The 17,567-nt window shown below is 44.6% G+C and overlaps 6 protein-coding genes across 6 annotated transcripts; 3 read left to right on the forward strand and 3 right to left on the reverse strand.

Moving 5' to 3' along the window:
* Nucleotides 1-324: 324 nt before the first annotated feature.
* Nucleotides 325-1,772, reverse strand: TRIVIDRAFT_153840 (uncharacterized protein; the record flags this gene model as incomplete). The annotated part of the gene is made up of 4 exons (XM_014099575.1): nucleotides 325-684; nucleotides 738-834; nucleotides 937-1,575; nucleotides 1,660-1,772. 4 exons carry the CDS (start codon nucleotides 1,770-1,772, stop codon nucleotides 325-327), a joined length of 1,209 nt encoding a protein of 402 aa, XP_013955050.1.
* A 649-nt stretch (nucleotides 1,773-2,421) lies between these two features.
* TRIVIDRAFT_69673 (uncharacterized protein) lies at nucleotides 2,422-4,383 on the reverse strand (the record flags this gene model as incomplete). The annotated part of the gene is made up of 1 exon (XM_014099576.1): nucleotides 2,422-4,383. The coding sequence occupies one exon, from the start codon at nucleotides 4,381-4,383 to the stop codon at nucleotides 2,422-2,424; it is 1,962 nt and encodes a 653-aa protein (XP_013955051.1).
* Nucleotides 4,384-5,132: 749 nt separating this feature from the next.
* Nucleotides 5,133-6,339, forward strand: TRIVIDRAFT_223551 (uncharacterized protein; the record flags this gene model as incomplete). Its single annotated transcript, XM_014099577.1, has 3 exons — nucleotides 5,133-5,361; nucleotides 5,419-5,708; nucleotides 5,767-6,339. 3 exons carry the CDS (start codon nucleotides 5,133-5,135, stop codon nucleotides 6,337-6,339), a joined length of 1,092 nt encoding a protein of 363 aa, XP_013955052.1.
* An 828-nt stretch (nucleotides 6,340-7,167) lies between these two features.
* TRIVIDRAFT_115900 (uncharacterized protein) lies at nucleotides 7,168-8,736 on the reverse strand (the record flags this gene model as incomplete). The annotated part of the gene is made up of 4 exons (XM_014099578.1): nucleotides 7,168-7,411; nucleotides 7,472-7,848; nucleotides 7,914-8,314; nucleotides 8,373-8,736. Coding segments are annotated over 4 exons (1,386 nt in total), but the record flags the coding sequence as incomplete, so codon positions are not given.
* A 2,925-nt stretch (nucleotides 8,737-11,661) lies between these two features.
* On the forward strand, nucleotides 11,662-12,831 carry TRIVIDRAFT_213285 (uncharacterized protein; the record flags this gene model as incomplete). The annotated part of the gene is made up of 2 exons (XM_014099579.1): nucleotides 11,662-12,200; nucleotides 12,274-12,831. 2 exons carry the CDS (start codon nucleotides 11,687-11,689, stop codon nucleotides 12,585-12,587), a joined length of 828 nt encoding a protein of 275 aa, XP_013955054.1.
* A 522-nt stretch (nucleotides 12,832-13,353) lies between these two features.
* On the forward strand, nucleotides 13,354-17,511 carry TRIVIDRAFT_202479 (uncharacterized protein; the record flags this gene model as incomplete). Its single annotated transcript, XM_014099580.1, has 8 exons — nucleotides 13,354-13,675; nucleotides 13,718-14,426; nucleotides 14,639-14,739; nucleotides 14,774-14,854; nucleotides 14,884-15,056; nucleotides 15,126-15,179; nucleotides 15,441-17,109; nucleotides 17,315-17,511. The coding sequence occupies 8 exons, from the start codon at nucleotides 13,354-13,356 to the stop codon at nucleotides 17,509-17,511; spliced, it is 3,306 nt and encodes a 1,101-aa protein (XP_013955055.1).
* Between the last annotated feature and the right edge of the window lie 56 nt (nucleotides 17,512-17,567).

The raw sequence follows: 17,567 nt of genomic DNA on the forward strand, positions 1-17,567 counted from the left end.
AGTAAGTGTTTGTATCTGCTAATACACTTTTTCTGAAACTAGTAAAAAGGGTACTAACCTGCCAGCTTCCATCGACTATTTGCAAGCTTTAGGGCGTTTTTAACGGTTTCTTGAGCTATGAGAGCGTCTGATCCGGAGTCTTTGTGTGATAATCGGCGAAAGTGTATGAGTGCCTGATAGCCCCAGTGAAGTGCCAAAGGAGATGTTTCGTCAAATGGGAGCTCAATCCCATGCAGAGTTTTCGTTGAATAGTTTAAGAATTCACTGGACAGCTGGTTCATTGCATTCCAAGCTAGTGAAGAGCGATTTCCAACAGCTTCGCCCTCACACCTTGAGTATAACCATGGAATGTGAAGGACTGCAAGCGCACTGAAGAAAAACACCAAAATTAGCTTCATATAAACGTAGCGTTGTGTAAAATATGAACCTTTGGCAGAGTGCAGCCTGAGAGCAAATTCGTATCTCTCTTCGATTACTTTCACTTTCTGTAAAAGCCAGCAACGCATGAAGAGCTTTATCTAGTTGAATGTCTTCTTCGACGAGCGATTCAGAGAAAACCGCATCATCTTGTAATTGCTGCAATACTCGATCTAAGAGATAAGTCGCCTGAGACAGGCGAGCAAATCTACCCATATTTATATTGCTCGGCGAGGATACGGTCATTGGATAGCTTGGCATCATAATCTGTCGAGAATGAGATATGGGATTCCACACATTAATACAGAATAATACTATACCTCGTTGTCCCATGCTATGTCATCAATAGGCAGCTTTTCATCTCTACTAGGCCCTTTGGTAATAACTCGGCGCTGTGGGTATCCTAATGAGATATATCTATAGGCAAGTCAATAATGAAAAGAGGGATATGCAGTGTATTAGAACTGGCAGAAATGAACGAAAAACGGTAAGAATAATAGCTGAATCTGCGATACATACCGTTCTAAAATGACAATGGCCCACCAAACCCGGCGGCGTTCCTCGGACTCAACCCAGTCTCGATCACCTTCTTTCCAATAAGTTGTTCTCCAATCAAGCCCCAAGGCAGCAGCATATTGGACACAAACACCAATAGAGAGGTAGGCCGCAGGATAAATAGCATGGCCAATCTCATATAAGGTTATTAGGACAGCCGCCTGAAGGGTTGGAAGAGTAAGTGCCCTGGATATTTCCCAACTGTATAGAAATTGTCGAGCTGCGACATAGGTTGTGGTATGTGGATCTGAACTGTTGGCAGTTGGCAACCACAACATCAACTTCATAGCTATGCAGAGAAGAGCAACGTCGGCACGATCCAGGCTTAGCGGGCTTAAAAGGGTATTGAACCACCGCCGCTTTGAGACAATCGGCATCCATAGATGGATAGTGGCAAAGAAACGAGATGCAATTAAATTTCGCTGCAATAAGTTCCCGACTTCAGCCGATACATAGGGAGGTATCTCAAGGTCGGGTGGCGGAATGGAGAAAGAAGATGCGCTAGGTAGGCCATGGTCAAGGAAGAAAGCCGGTGGGAAGCATGCTGTTTGGCGGAGAGTGGTCTGAACAATCTTGTCAGGATAATAGCAAAGTTGGCTTCTCCTGCTTTCATTTAGTCTGAATTATCGATTCTTTACATGAATCTGAAAGAAATGGCGGCAGAGAAGGCTGAGGAAATTTACACACGTTTTACAGAAATTACAGCAAGGGAGCGCCTTGTCGCATCTGCCTTTTCGCTTCCTACATGCCGTGCAGGCTTGTGGTGCGTAATTGCCATTGAGTGGTGGAATTTCAGTCATGGCTTCGTACACAGAAATATGGCAGAAAGGAAGATGAGATGAGAGATGGGGCATTAAAATGGCTAATGTCGGATTAAGCTTTCCTTCCGTACAACCGAAATCCGAAAAAGTGTTCCAATTCCCTTTGCCTTAGAATCTCTGTCTGCACGGACTTGGTTGTGGGGCTTTGTGGCTACATGTAGTACAGTGCGGGTGGAAATATAATACCAAACACCAATGTATGTCGAAAATTCTATATTGTACTATTAAGCCTTCACATCAAGGCAGGGGCTATGTTTACTTGAGATATATAGCAGTTTACAATTTAGGCTTTGTGAACAAATACAACTCTAGAGGTATGTGGGGTGGAGAGAGAGGGCGAAAATCGAGCCGCGTTTTAAATATGATGGTATGCCACCTAGGCTTGTAAACTCAACCGATGGTCCTCAAGGTTCAACTCATTACTCAACTTCATAATCTAGTTGGATACTGTCTACGCATATATCTCGCGTGAAATACAACTATTTAGAACTACAGCTTTGGCAACTGGCCAGCATATAAAAGCAGAAGAAGTGAGAATTATTATGTATGTATTAGAATGTTGGCTAATCCTAATAGTGAGATTGATACCAGTAAACGCGGATAGTTCTACTGCTTATTGGGCCATATACTAAGGCTTAATTTCTTGCAGCGCTCGTGGCCAAGGAAATATAACTTCAGTGCGTGGGTATCCGTCGAAGAAGCACATGCCGAGCCGCCACCTGCGGACGCGGAGGTGCGGGACACCAGCGCCGTCGAGGGGCTCCTCAAGGCTAACCTCAAGCGAAACGTGACGGTCGATGTCGTTAGCTTCGTGAGTCTTCGAGCCCGAATCACGAGGCCATGCTGAGGTGAAGACGAACGTCGGCGGAGGATGTGCCTCGTCTTCGTCTTCGTCCTCGTCTTCATTTGACCATACAAAGATTGCCCTGTACGGCTCCGGCCGACTCATCGGGTCCCATCTGCTGCCTAACCTTAGTTTTCGGCCTGCCCTAATCGCTGATGCTAATTCAGCGGCCATACGGTGTAGATACATCTCAGAGAAGGAGGTGTAATCCTCCTCGGTGTCAGAGTTGGCGTCGGCGGCAAGATACTCGTCGATTCGGGCGGCGAGAATGCGGTGTTTTAGATGACTCAAGCGGAAAACCAGCTTTAGTAGACGCTTCCTTTGGTTCAGTGTTAATCGACCGCTCGGGTTGTTGATGAAGGGTAGCGTCAAAAACGTCGAGGTGTCAATGACGCGGCTTAACTTCCACAAGTGCCCCTTTGTCAAGATGCCATCCGCTGTTAGCTTCACGTCGGTCAGTCGGCAGCCCTTGTTGAACGTTAGCCGCTTCGTGTCGTCTTCGGGCGCGTTGAATGCTTCGAACATGTTTCTTTTAAGAAACTCCGAGGTCGTTAGCGGGGCCACCAGCTGTAAGTTATTGTCGCTATTGTCGAGAATCTCGCCATTGAGTAAACACATGACCATCATCGACAAACTTAAGCTATGACGCTGCTTGCTAAGAGCTTCACAATCCAACCGCACCGGGTATTGGCAGCAATTCGCAAGAATAGCGAGCCGGTCCCACGGCTTTAACAACCCGCGCGCTTCTATGTCGGTGATTATTGTCGGTGTCATTGCGCTTGACTCGTGTAGTACCTCTTTATACCTCCCAGCCGCTCGAAGCACGTCGTTGATCCGGCAGACGTCATCCGGCGGCAGTTCTACCTCTCGACTGCGAAGCGCCAGGCACAGGCGCGTCGCCTGCGTGGAGAATGTGATGGACAGCACACGCAACTCGCCCGGTATTTCACCAAATATCTGATGGAATAGCTTTTGCCGCTCCAGTGATGGATCATGGCGGATCAGGAGTTGCATTCGCTCTCCGCCACGATAATTTTCCTGGAAAGTCCACGCGCGATTCCACCAAATGTCCCGAGTAATCTCGCGAAGTAGCCACAAGGCCTTCCTCGCTTTGGGAACAGTAGTCGCTTGTGAGAGCCGAAAGCTACGGTCGCCGCAGACGAGGTTCCCCAAGAGGATTTGTTTTAAGAGGTCCAGCTCGGGTTCAGTCTGCAGGGGACGGGCTAATAGCGCAACGGGGTGCTCGCTGAGCTGGTAGACGAGGTCCATAGCTTGTAGAGCATTGCGCTTCCGAGTGCAACGGCGGTGTCTGGTGCAGGCGGTAACGCCGCATGTGTCTTGCTGGATGCAGTTGGCGTCGATCCAGAGGAACTCAACTTTGGCGTAATGCATGTAACCAAGGACACGATCAAGAACACAATTCCGAACTGCCGAAGGTTCGAGACGCCTGCGATCCCAGCTCTCAACGTGGTACCGCCCATTATAAGGATCTTCGTACTCTGAAGGCTTCCATGTATAGGATAGCGCGACATACTGACGCTCGTGAAAGGCATTAATATACTTGCGGCGCAACGTTTTGCCTTGAGGCCGAAGACAATAAAGGTGGCTGATAAAGGGGCGGAACTTGAGGTGTCTTTGCTGATTGCGCTCGATGCCTATATCAACGAGCTGCGAGATAATAGAAGCTCCATGGCCTTGGCAAAGTTCATGGAGTGACTGATTCTTATCGTCATCGTCGCCGTTCATTGCGCCGCCTTAGTGAATGAAGACGAACTATGAGAAAGCAGCTTCTGGGGTATGTGTGCGGGGGAAGCTCACGGTTAGGTATGTTTTGATCCGAGGCTATGCATGTTGTCGTATGCCTTGACGGAATCTGGCGACTGATCATCCAGCCTTGTGGCTGCCTGTTTGATACATGTACCTGTACCTGTATTCATCCATTAGAAACAATGGTGGTCACAGCCCCAATGCAACGAAACCCTTTTCTGGACGAATTCAAAGCGTGTACACGGTACTAGCCACGCTGCACCGCAGAATGAGTACGTGCGGAAAGCAATTCAGAACAACAAATTCCGGACACTTCTTTCGACATCTGCTGTAACTCGGCGATTGAGTTTACTAAATAGACGTGCAGTATTATGTAATCCATATGGAAATACTCCAGTACCTAGGTACGGAGTAGGATGTGGGGTCAATGGATGTTTTATGGAGTGGTGCTGCGTCCGTAGCGTGTCCGTAGTGCTTATCTGTAGCGTCTCTCAAGTGCATCCGTAGCGTCCGAATTATAAGAGGCTGATCCACGAAAGAAGAAATGTCGTGCGGTATCATGCAGCGGATGGGTAAGGTACGAAACAGATAAAAGAACAGGGAATATAGAACACAAAATTGCAATTATAAAAACCCAGTCCATACTCGTAAGGCGTTGTATTCGCCATCAGCTGTAGCTTGACCTTTATCATAATCCGCCAAAAGACAAGAGACAAAGACAGACTGAAATGGCATACTCCAAACTGCCTAATGCCTTGGAAGCAATCCCTAGACTACCTTATCGCAACTTGGGCAAATCAGGATTGCGAGTCCCTCCATTTATTCTCGGTTGTGCTGGCTTTGGATCGCCAGAGTGGGCAGACTGGGCAATTTCTTCTGAAGCTGCGATGCCTATTTTGAAGGCTGCTTGGGACGCAGGTATCCAAACCTTTGACACTGCCAATGTCTATTCAAATGGTATGAATATTATGTCGGATGCTTTACAAATCCTAGCTGTGAGTAACATCAATCTAGGCGAGAGCGAGAAAATTCTAGGATGCTTTATGAAAGAATACAATATCCCGCGACACCAAGTGGTTATTATGACAAAGGCGTATATGCTTACGGACGATCGACCGGAGTTCGGTTGTTCACGCATTGGTCGAGGTCTAGACGCTTCGACCTACCGTGATTTTCAGAATAATTTCGGCTTGTCCCGAACTGCCATCTTTAACCAGGTTGAAGCTTCGCTCAGGCGTTTACAAATGGACTATATCGATGTCCTACAACTTCATCGGTTGGATCGTGGTGTAGATAAAGAAGAGGTAAACTACGTTGATAAGAATCTAGGCATCTTATTATATGGCTGATTTCAATTCATAGATAATGATTGCCCTGCATGACCTTGTTAAGCTGGGCAAAGTTCGCTATATCGGGGCATCTTCGATGCGAGCTGTTGAGTTTGTGCAACTCCAACATATTGCTTCTGTCAAGGGTCTTACTCAGTTCATCAGCATGCAGTCTTATTACAACTTGCTGAATCGTGAGGACGACCATGAGCTTAATTTCTTCGCTCGCGAAACTGGAGTTGCACTTATGCCGTGGTCCCCACTCGCCAGGGGAGCATTGGCTAGATTGCCACCTACAGATGACGACACTCTCTCAAAACGACAAGCTCTAGAAAAGGATGACCCAAACTACGCGATTACTGATGTCGATCGACAAGTAATTCAAAGAGTCCACGAAATTGCGCAGAAGAGAGGCTGGACAATGGCTCAGGTCGCTTTCGTCTGGGTTAAAGAGAAGACAACAGCGCCCCTAGTAGGAGCTCACTCGATCGAAAGGCTTAATGAATATCTCGAGGCTGCAAGTAAAGATTGGAAACTATCAGTTGAGGAACAGGAGTATTTAGAAGAACTCTACGAGCCCAAACAACGAATTTTTGATTCAAAGTGAAAGCATAGCAGGAGGGATTCTACATACATACATATGTATACATATGGACCGAATGGAAAGGTATTAGTATTTTTGTAGATCTTTTTAAATAGAAGATTCTCACATTGTGACTCTGTTTCCCGCGTACTACTATTATAAGCTGCTGCAATGTGGCTATCATAGTACATGAATCCATCGTAAGAGAGAACTGTATATAATTATATTCCTCGAGCTACAACAATCTCCTAAGAAAAATGTGTCAAAATATCGATTACATATTAAGCTCCACTTAGGTATCTTGCTCAATGTTCAGAAGCAGTAATTGTAATTTGAGAACTACAACAACTTCCTTGATTAGCTTGCTTCAAGCTCTCTACTCGCAATAGAGTAAATTATTTCAAGTGCTCATTCACCATGCTCTTCCACTTACAACATCTCACCCAATACAGGCCTCTATAACAACTCGTGACCCATGGCATTAATGTAGATGCCATTTGTAAGGGCGAAACCTCTAAGCCTCAAGTTTACGATGGCGGAACAGTTAGGTCGGCATCGAGCAATGTAATCACGCAGCTAGTAATAACAAGTGGAGGAATCTATAGATTCTAATCTAACCGCATTGTGAATTATGTTTGAAACTGGAATCCTTAGCTACCAAACGAGTGTAAAGAATTGAATCATATATCTTCAGTTTGCTGGACTGAATTATCTTGAGATCCTGATGGCCCGGAGCTGAGAACATTGTCACCATCTAGAGAGCTGTTGCTAGTTAAAAGGTCGGGCCTCAAATAATGGTAGGTCCATTGTCGCGCCCATACGACCCGCACTGCAACACCCGTATCATACAGGAATTGGATGGTAATACGAAAACCTATTCTTCGGATCGTATTTACTTTTGAGATCTTGTAAGCGCTTCTGGCGCCATAGATCATAACCGTAAAGTTCTGCAAAAGATTCTGTTCCGAGTGCATAGTTTATATATGAATGTTGCTCATCTTGACCGCTGCCGTCGAGGAAGGCCTTTCTAACCTGCTCGCCCAGTTGAATGGCAACTCCGTCTAAGCTAGCATTTTGGTAGCCACCAATGAAGAACCTTAGAGCTTGTTAGCCGCAAATTCCTATCCAGATGATGAGAACTAGTGAAAATACTCACGCAAAGAGATGGTCTCCTCGCCAAGGATAAGCAGTTGACTCTGCCGGTACAGCCTGGACAGCCTGCCAACCATATGATTCGACAGCAACAATGCCTGAAAAGCCTAGATTGCTAATGAATGCATCACGTAATAAATTGGAAATAGTTCGCATTGTTGGAATATGTGTTGTGTTGAGCTGGATAGGGAGCTGTGGATAACGTAGTGGTGAATTCATGCAGAATGCACCATCGACACCAGTGCCACTAACTGAGGCAACTTGAGAATATGGAACGGACGCATTGACATTAGCGATATCGGCAAGCTGTACGAAAGGATTCGCAAAACGAGCGGCTTGTTCTTCTGAGCCAGCGTAGTTGATTAACAAATTCAGTGACGGCTACTCAGCTCAGCTCAGCATTAGCAAAATTTTATCTTATAGTGAAACGGTGTACTTTGACTCACCTCAACAGCGCTGAGGTCAGGATTTATACCAAGCTGTATCGTTAGTGTAAGTCCCGCATCACTCCCTGGACCAGTATATTGATTATATAGTTCAAATACTTGCTCCAATTTGTCGTTTCTGAATGATAAAGACGCCACGTACCATTTTCCATCTGCAGGGAAAAGATCGTGAACCTTGTATGTGAGCTGGGTAACGACTCCAAAATTGTGGCCTGCGCCTTGAAGACCCCAGAGCAAGTCAGAATGTGATTTTTGAGAAACATTCAGTGTCTGACCATCTGCTAGCACAATCACTGCGTCAACTATGTTGTCAAGCATCAAGCCAAATGCACCCTGCGTCTTCCCAATACCTCCTCCAAGAGCAGCTCCAACAAGCCCAACGCAACCACAACTGCCGGAGGCTAAATAAAAGGATTAGAAACATTTCAGCATGTACCATACTGAACGAGTCTAGCTTACCAGTCATCTTATTGCGCTTAAAAAGGTAATCGATAACTTGTTCTGTATAAACTCCCCCTCCTAGTAAAACTGTTGAGGCATCATGGCTTAATTCAATACTGTCGAAACCGGATATATCAATCTGCACTCCGTTCTGAAGCTTCTGCATTACAGTTGATGTCCCATGCTTGTGATTCGTTGCTAGAAAGGGGATTTCGTATTGATCTGCAAGTTTGATCGTGGTGGCAACGTCTTCTGTTGTTGCAGGATGCACAACAATTGAGATGTTGGGGTTAGCGAATGCTGTCCACCTTTGCGTTGATGAATCGAAGCCTGAAGAGAGAGGAGTCGATATGTTTGCGCTGGAGGATAGACTGGCTGTCAAAGCGGTCAGAAATTTAGTGAGCTGCGAGCCATCATCATTGTTGTGATGCTTTGATGGAGATGTAGCTGAACCGAGAATAGGCCATCCTATGGAAAGGATGAATGTCGTAATTTTCATAGTGAATAAACCAGGTTCACACTATGCTCTGATTCTTATCTAGTATGTAATGAAACTGAAACTTTCGAGCCCTCTCTAGGTCATACACTGTTAAGGTCAAAGAGCTAGTTTTTAGTTCTTGATACCTATTACATATTATATACTTAGAGTCGAGACTTGCTTCACCCTTGAAAAAATGATCTTCATTTCGACTTACTTAATTAATGCTTATCGTAGCGATTCCATGCTCAGAAAAGTCATAATTGCACTATAACATTTGTCATAATTTCTGTAAAAGGTTGAAGGAAATAGGGCTGATTCCGCGGATGAGGCCGGACCCAATGCATAAGTGCGCGTCATAAGCTATTCCGCGGATACGGCCGAACGCACTCCGCATGGCAAGATGAGGTGTCATTCCACGGACAAGGCCGGAATCAGAGACATAGATTAACAATAATTACTTATACGGCATATGTATTTATGAGCAAAGGGTGCCTCCTGTCTAATTTTGATATGTCACTCTTGGACAGAGAAGCCAAATGCTTACAGGAGATAGACTAATACCTCCGAGACACCGCATTAGCAATATTTTAATTAAACTCTTGATCATAAACAAGATATAAGCTTGATATACTACTGCGATCAGCGTACACAAGTCTATTCATCGATTAAACTGAAATTTTCTGTTGATGGTAATTTAAGAATACATGTTCTCGGCGAGATTTCCCCTTGACCAAGAACTAGATTCAAACACGGTTCTACAAACCTTTTACTGCATCATCTCGCATCCCCAGTCTTTAGATCGTGAAGAATACTGGTAAAATTGATTGTACTACTCGTGCAGGATGCTATATATTTAATAAGATTTGATGTATGTATGGAAAACTATCGGAGAGCTTCCGACTTCATGGCATGTTAAATCATACCATGTCACTTGTGAAATTCCTACCCAGGTGGCTAACTATGAATCACTTTGACGATCTGTTTATGCAATGATATCAGTTAGCTTTATATTCGTGGAAAGGATATAACATCCCAACATTCAACAGGTAAGTATTTGATGAGGATTGAACAAACTCCCCTTTCTTGGTACCAGTCAAAAGAAAACCTCTAGTATCCATAATCATGTCAAAGACCTCTCTTCAATCGCATCGGCGCTAAACACAATGAACACCTTCCTGATTTATCCTATATCTCAGTGGGCAAAATATCTGCGGTGGAGATAATAACTCCGGGTCATATGACTTGTCATCGTCCATAATCTGCCTGGATGCAGTGGAATACCTCGATCTGATCTCCATATTTGCTGGCTAGGGATGAAGAATCTTTTTAATACACTGTTTATTCCAAAATTCGGAAACGATGTTCTCCGGTGTGAGCCTGTTCGGTGTTAGCCATAGCTCCACGGGAACTGACGAAGCACAACCGATGGCGGGTCGCTTGATTAATGAGCTGAATATTCAGATCTATTAATTTCTATGTATATATAAGCGTGGATTTCTCCCTATGATGTCTGCCTTGCCGTTATTGGATTCTCGTGTCAGTTGGATTATCTCCAGCTCAATGGCGCGTCTGGCTAAACAATTTCGGCTTAATGTGAGTACTTCTACCGTCCTTGAAACTTTTCTTTACATTGATACCTCCAGGGGCAAATATTCCATATTCGCCTGTAGATTATAGTTGGGTTTTACAAGTGGCAGGTATCCATCTTCAATGAACGCCACTGCAAATGTAGAGGAGTTTATCGTTCAGATTTCAGCACGCCATTGCAATCGGAGATACTGCATCGCACGATCTCGGCGGAACGGCTACGTCTTCGCGGGGTAAATCTCAGCCTCATGTGCGAAAATGGACATCCTACAATGAATTAGGCATCCTACCAATGAAATATGGATTGTCTAGCTTAGTACATCAAGTTAGCATAGATGCCCAACAGAATGTCATGATGGCATAGAAGTCAATAACGCTGTAGTTACGATTGGGCCACGTTTTGCAGGATTCATAGCTTGACATCATCTCGGTGATGACAACTGCATCATTCATTGGATATTTCTTGGCCGTATCTGCAAATTGTCGTTGTTCTATGAGGTCAGTCTCCAAATGATAATTCCGCGGGTGGGGATATCCTCATGGCCCGATGGATGCCTAAACTCAGCCTGGCTGCTTGAGGCTCTACGCAAGGCTCATGTAGATGAAGTGTCTATTACATAGTTTTGCAGCCGAACACAGAGTAATGACTGGTGTGGAGACAACATCGCTTCTCTTCCTCAAATGCAACCTCCAGACTACAAGCTTGTTGTACACCGTCATTATAACCAGCATCTTACCACTATCTAGGGCAAGTAGAGTGTGGTGCGCGTAGGTCAGCATGTGATACAGCAATATATGGGTCCATTGGTATACACATATATGTACTAATATGCTCCATACAGCCACCGGAGATATCCAAGGCTTTCGCCCAGGCAGCAACACGTCGGGCTAATACTTCGTACATGAGCCCAATAATGGATCCCTGTCTTTAGGCTGAGATTGGTATAACAAGCCTCATTCGGTTGCTAATCTCGGGCGACGATATGCATATAGGTTTATCGATCTGAACAATGATGCTGTAGGTGCTGTAGAGAAAATCCGGCATAGTCTTGTAATCTTACATGGGTAGGTACATAGAGGTATTTACGCAATTACATAGCCTAGGCGGTCAAGTCAATCATAATATAAGGGCAGCCCCAATACCAAAAGCCATTAAGTAATATCAACTACAATCAAAATGGTGCGCTGAGCTTTAATCCTTTACTCCCCTTATAGCTACTTTACAGCTAATGATCTACAGGTTTCATCTGTCATCACAACTACCATGAATACCACTACGGAATTTATCAATGATGCACTCAATAAGATCAAACATGCACGAAGTACAAGGGAAACTCTAGGAAGTCCAAAGGCTTTAGACACTGTCGTGAAGCAACTCACAACCGCTGAGAGTGTTTTGGCACTGGTTAGAGATAACAGTGTACTCCAAACAGACGCCGTTCGAAACGAAGTGAAAACTGTTCTTTCTCTTGCCCGAGAATCGGATTTAATTTTTGACGGGCTTATCAAAGTGGCATCCCACCGATTACCGAGCATTTTGAAAGCCACCTCTTTCAATGAGCAGCTAAAAGGGATCCACACTCGGTTTGATAAGGCGTTACAACAAGCTTCTTCGCAAATATTGGGGGTCGCTGTCGGTCTTTCAGGTAGCCAAGAGGATGGCTATCTTGTGCAATTCAATACCCTCAGCGATATTAACGAAAGAGTGAAGAAAGTGCTCCAAAAGAATTTGGCGCTGATGGATTTCCTGCAAGCACAACAGAAAGTTCAAGAGAGAGGTATGCTATTTGCTGCTAACATTTTTGTTTTCATCTTGATTATACCTAGAGAGACTAACACATATCACATTAGACTTCAATGGAGCTATATCTCTTCAGCCGTCTGATGTAAAAGCATTCAAGGAGCGCGCCTGGCAGAAACCAAACAATCAGGTATTGAAAGAGTTTAGCAGAGCTTCAGTGTATGAAAACACTGCAACAAGCAGGCTGAACATTTTTACTGGCAATATTGGGGTTGAGCCTGGTTATGTTTCTTCGTTCAACGGTACTTCAACAGTCCATCATAACACAATGGGTAGTGACTCGAGCATTATTACGGGAGATATTGGTGGCCAAGCAGCTCTTGAAATGATGAAGCATATGTGGAGAGGTACCACCAACGATTAGATATTCAACAGTAAAAATCAGCAGCAACAGACGGACATGTTTACCTTCCTGTGTGGTCAGCGACTAGGAACACTTCATCTATACTATTACTGGATATTAGTCACTTCACCACAGCTAGTAGCTACTTCATAACGACTTTGAGCGTCGGCCTTCTAGTATTACTCTTTATAGACTTTCTACATCCGTACTACCTATTTTCCAAATGAACGAACACACGGCCCTGAGTCGTGGAAATTCCAAAACCATACTAATATTTTTTATCGGTATTGTTCTTCAAAAGCTAATATATTCATTGTAGAAGACATAGCACGCGCACTTCGTGCTATGATGTGAAATACGTTGATTATACAACACAACAACGAATGCCGACTGTATCATTAATGTCAATACAGTAATATATCTACAAACCGAGCATACATAGCCGTTGTGTAGAAAAGAATTTAATACCGGTGATTTTATGCTACTTCAGCTTCTAAAAAATCTGTAAAAGAGAAGAGGACTTTAATTGGTTCGTTAGTGCTTACTTAATGCGTAAAAATGTGCCTAACGTGCCCAAATATGCCCAATGTACGGAGCTCTCGCCATCACTTTGAGCATGCGGGCTGGTGTCTGATATTCTTCCCATCAACATCATTAAGCGTCTACAACCATTATAGAAAATGGCCACTATGAGACAGATTTTGGGAAACTCTTTTGGAAATGATGCAAAGTTGATTTTAGGAGATATGACCATTGTCAATAATGGTAGAGGCTCTGTACGATAACGATGATGTCTAGCCCGGCCATACTGACCACTTCTGAAGGCGACCGGAATGCCGATAATATATTCCTCCAAGAAATCAGCAAAACGAACCCTATCGATGACAAAGAACGAATCCTTGCATCTAAGGGCCCCTTCATATACGAATCCTTTTGCTGGATCCTAGAGCATCCCGATTTTAAGACATGGCGGGATACGAGAAACAGTGGTGTTTTTTGGATCAAAGGTGACCCCGGAAAAGGCAAAACAATGCTTGTGTGTGGAATTATCAACGAATTGGAAAATAATTCCAAGTCACAAGAGAAGTTTGCGTACTTCTTCTGCCAAGGTACAGACACCAGAATTAATACAGCTACTGCTGTTGTCAAAGGCTTGATTTACTCGGTCCTTCGTCGAAATCAAAGGCTTCTTTCACATATCCGAAAACAAACTGAAATGGAACCAAAAGGTCACTTAGAAGGGCCTAATGCATGGGTTTCTCTCTGCAAGATTTTCACAGCAATTATGGAAGACCCATGCATGACAGATTTTACTTGCATTGTTGATGCCCTCGATGAGTGTCAACAGCAGGAATCACGAAAAGTACTCCTCGAGTTGATTGTTAAAACGAGTGACAAAATCAAGTGGTTAGTGTCTAGTCGAAACGAGAAGGAAATAGAACGATGTTTGAAGTCGATCGAATCTCATAAAAGGTTGATGTTAGAGTTAAAAGGTAATTCAAAGCACATCTCCAAGGCTGTCGATATATATATCGATCGCTGTGCTCGAGACATTGAGGCACTTGAAGATGACGCGGCTCTTCGTCATACAACTATTAACTCACTGAAAACAAAGGCAAATGGCACCTTTTTGTGGGTAAATCTCGTCGTCCAGCAACTGAGAGATGCTGGCCGTCCGCATATCGAAAGTATTTTGAAAGAAATGCCGGATGATCTAGAAAGCCTTTACGATGAAATATTGAATCGTTCGAAGAAAGGATGGGGAAAGGACAAAGAAGCCTGCCTGGTTTTACTGGCGACAATTACTTCCGCCGAGCGGCCGCTTCATGTTGATGAATTATATATACTCGCCAGCTCACAGTTAGTCAACGCTAAGACTAGATATCTTCCAGGTGATATGAAATACTTGACTAAGACCTGTGGATCATTCATATCAATTACGGATGATACCATATACATTATCCACCAATCTGTTAAAGACTATCTGGTTCAGAATGGGGCTACCAGCATTTTCCCTAGAGGCATTGAGTACCAACACTCTTGTTTGAGATTTGCCTTAATGAAATGGATAGAACCCTTCGACGCAATATCTATCATATCAGATCCCCAGGGAAACACGTGGATGAAATCATTCCACCGAATCCGAACCCCTTAGCATCGAAGGAGTATTGCTGTGTGTTTTGGGTCGAACATCTATTTTACTACAGCCAATCTCCACAATTTCAAGATCAAGAATGGCTTGAAGATGATGGAATACTTCACTCGTTTCTTAAAAAGTCGCTGTATTGGTTAGAGGCCATGACACTGTTAAAATTAGCTCCCCAGGCGGCAATTGCCATTCATAAACTGCGAAACCTAATCGCAGATTATTGCAGAGTTGGGAACAATGGTGATCAAACCGTCGGGGTCCCTGATTCGCAAAACGCAGACAACGATGTATATCATCAGCAGCCATTCAATTCTGTCCCCATGATAACGTCAGGGGTATTGGTATGTCAACCTTACCGCGACTTTAAGAAGGATGGATTCTTGCAAAAGATTGTCTAAACAATGCTCTAGATAAAGAAAAAACCGAAAAGAATACTGGAACTGACGAGAGACGTCTATCGATTCGTATGTGCGCATAGGACCGCAATTGAGGCCTTTCCTCTGCAAATTTATATTTCAGCCATCCTTTTCAGTCCTAGCGAAAGTATATCAAGAAAGATGTTTGAAGCAACGCAATGCGCAAAATGGATCATCGCTAAACCCAAGATGGAGCCAAATTGGAGTCCATGCATACAAACATTTGAGAGTGAGGAATGTCTGTTTACTTCAGTGGTATTTTCGCCGGATAGTACAATGCTAGCGATAAGCACACAACATGCTGTCAAGATTTGGGATTTGACCTCCGGAGCGTGTTTACGGACACTTCAAGGCAAAGTGTTCTTCTCACCAAACAATACCCAATTGGCATTGGTCCGTTGGGAGATTTGCAACGATACTTCAACGAAAATAGAGATTTGGGATCTGAATACAGGCATTCACCTCAAGACAGTGGATAGCGATCTAAGTTATCCTTTTAGCGTGGGCTTTTCAGCAGATGGCGCACGCCTAGCCATTATGGGCGAGGAAACCATCAATATTCACGATCTTGCTACAAACACAGTCTTACAGACACACTCTAGTCACTCTGGGGAAATATTCATAGCAGCTGTATTTCCATCGAATTGCGCACAGTTGGACGCGACATCCAGTGGCGGTATACCTGGACGACGGAATCCAGGAACCGATACGCGCGCATCAGCTGTCACAGATCGAAACTTTCGTGCCAAGATATTGTCGTGGGTCGAGGGAACTTCAACCCTCAGGGTTTTGGACTTTGCGACCGGCAAATGCATACAGAGCATAACTACAGATGTAGACGCCAATTTAAGCCATACAAACGTCAACGTGGTATCATTATCACCCGATGGTATGCGACTGGCACTATTTTATGGGAAGGAAGGTGTCACTAGCGTTTGGGATCTTGTCACTGGTGAATGCATGCTGACACTCAGAGAAAATCCTATCCCTCGTCTATCGTTCGGAAAAGCTATGGCTTTCTCCCCTGATGGTATGCGGCTGGCATCAGCAGATATTACAGATATCAATGTTTGGGATGTTGCCACTGGTGAATGCCTGCAAACATTTCGGGGCCATGAAGGTACTTCTGTCGATTCTCTCGCCTATTCTCCGGATGGTTTGCGGCTAGCGTCAAAAGCATTTGGTGACACCATAGCCAAAGTTTGGGATATGTCTGCTGGTATATCTCCCCAGCTGCCAGGGAGCTCTTCGCCATCGGACGATCGAATTCTCACAATGACATTTTCGCATGATGGTAGATGGCTAGCATCAGGATCAACTGAGAAATTAGTCAGGATCTGGGACCCAGCCACGGGTGCCTGTCTTCGAACGCTTCCGATGTCAGACGAAGTCGATCTCATTGTTTATTCACTAGACGACACGCAAGTTGCTGTAGCAGGCTGTAACAGTATTATAAGTGTTTGGAATCCAGCCACAGGTGTACGCCTGTGGACACTCCGGGGCTGCACAGGGACTGTGCGATCAATGGTGTTTTCTCCAAGTGCTACTCACCTGGCCTCAGCATCAGACGATGGAACGCTTAAGATCTGGGATTTAACAGCAGAAAGTTGTTTATATACCATCCTCGATTTCCATTCGACTTCGCTGATAGGGTTTTCACCAGGCAGCACATTACTGTCGTCCCTATCACGCAAGGGTACTTTTAAGATTTGGGATGCATTTACAGGCGTATGTCTCTTAACACTTGAGGAATGGGTGGCAGGATGGCCATTGGAGCCTGCAATGATTTATTCTATTTTAAAACCGACTTGGGATAGTGGGAGACCAGTCACTGTCCCTCGTCTGGACTTACTACTGGGATACAGCTGTGAGATACCAGCGCTTGAGCTCAGTGCATATGAGAAAGCGTGGATTTTTAGGCGACAGGAGCCAGTACTCTGGCTTCCCCCAGATTATCGGCCTGGGATTTTCGAAGCACGTAAGAACTCCATTGCTATTGTCACTAAAAAAAACCAGTTGTTATTCTTCCAATTTTCTCTCGATGCTTTAGATGAAGAGATCGAGGGGGAATTAGATGAATTCCGTCAGCTCCATACACACTTCAGCGAATCTAATATACGCCCTCGTCACGCAAACCTCGTGATACAGATGTACTATCAACGGTTAAAATACCAGCTACACAGGCGTCGAATACGCAGACGTCGACTTCTGCGTTCTCTTCGGAAAGGTCAATTTAGGAAAGCTTCATCACAACTTCGTATCTACAAGTCAAGTTGCAAGTCTCGATCGACGTACAGGGCAGGATGGAAATGAACCACATGGTGTCGGACTAGGTGTAGCTGACCAAGCCGCTCCACAAGAGATGGCGTCCGTCCGTTGAGTCCGTGATTACAATACCTGGCTTGTTAGGAGACCAGCCGACTTCTTACTTCATTC

This window comes from Trichoderma virens (assembly GCF_000170995.1).
Source record: "Trichoderma virens Gv29-8 chromosome Unknown TRIVIscaffold_77, whole genome shotgun sequence".
In the NCBI taxonomy this organism is placed as follows: Eukaryota; Fungi; Ascomycota; class Sordariomycetes; order Hypocreales; family Hypocreaceae; genus Trichoderma; species Trichoderma virens.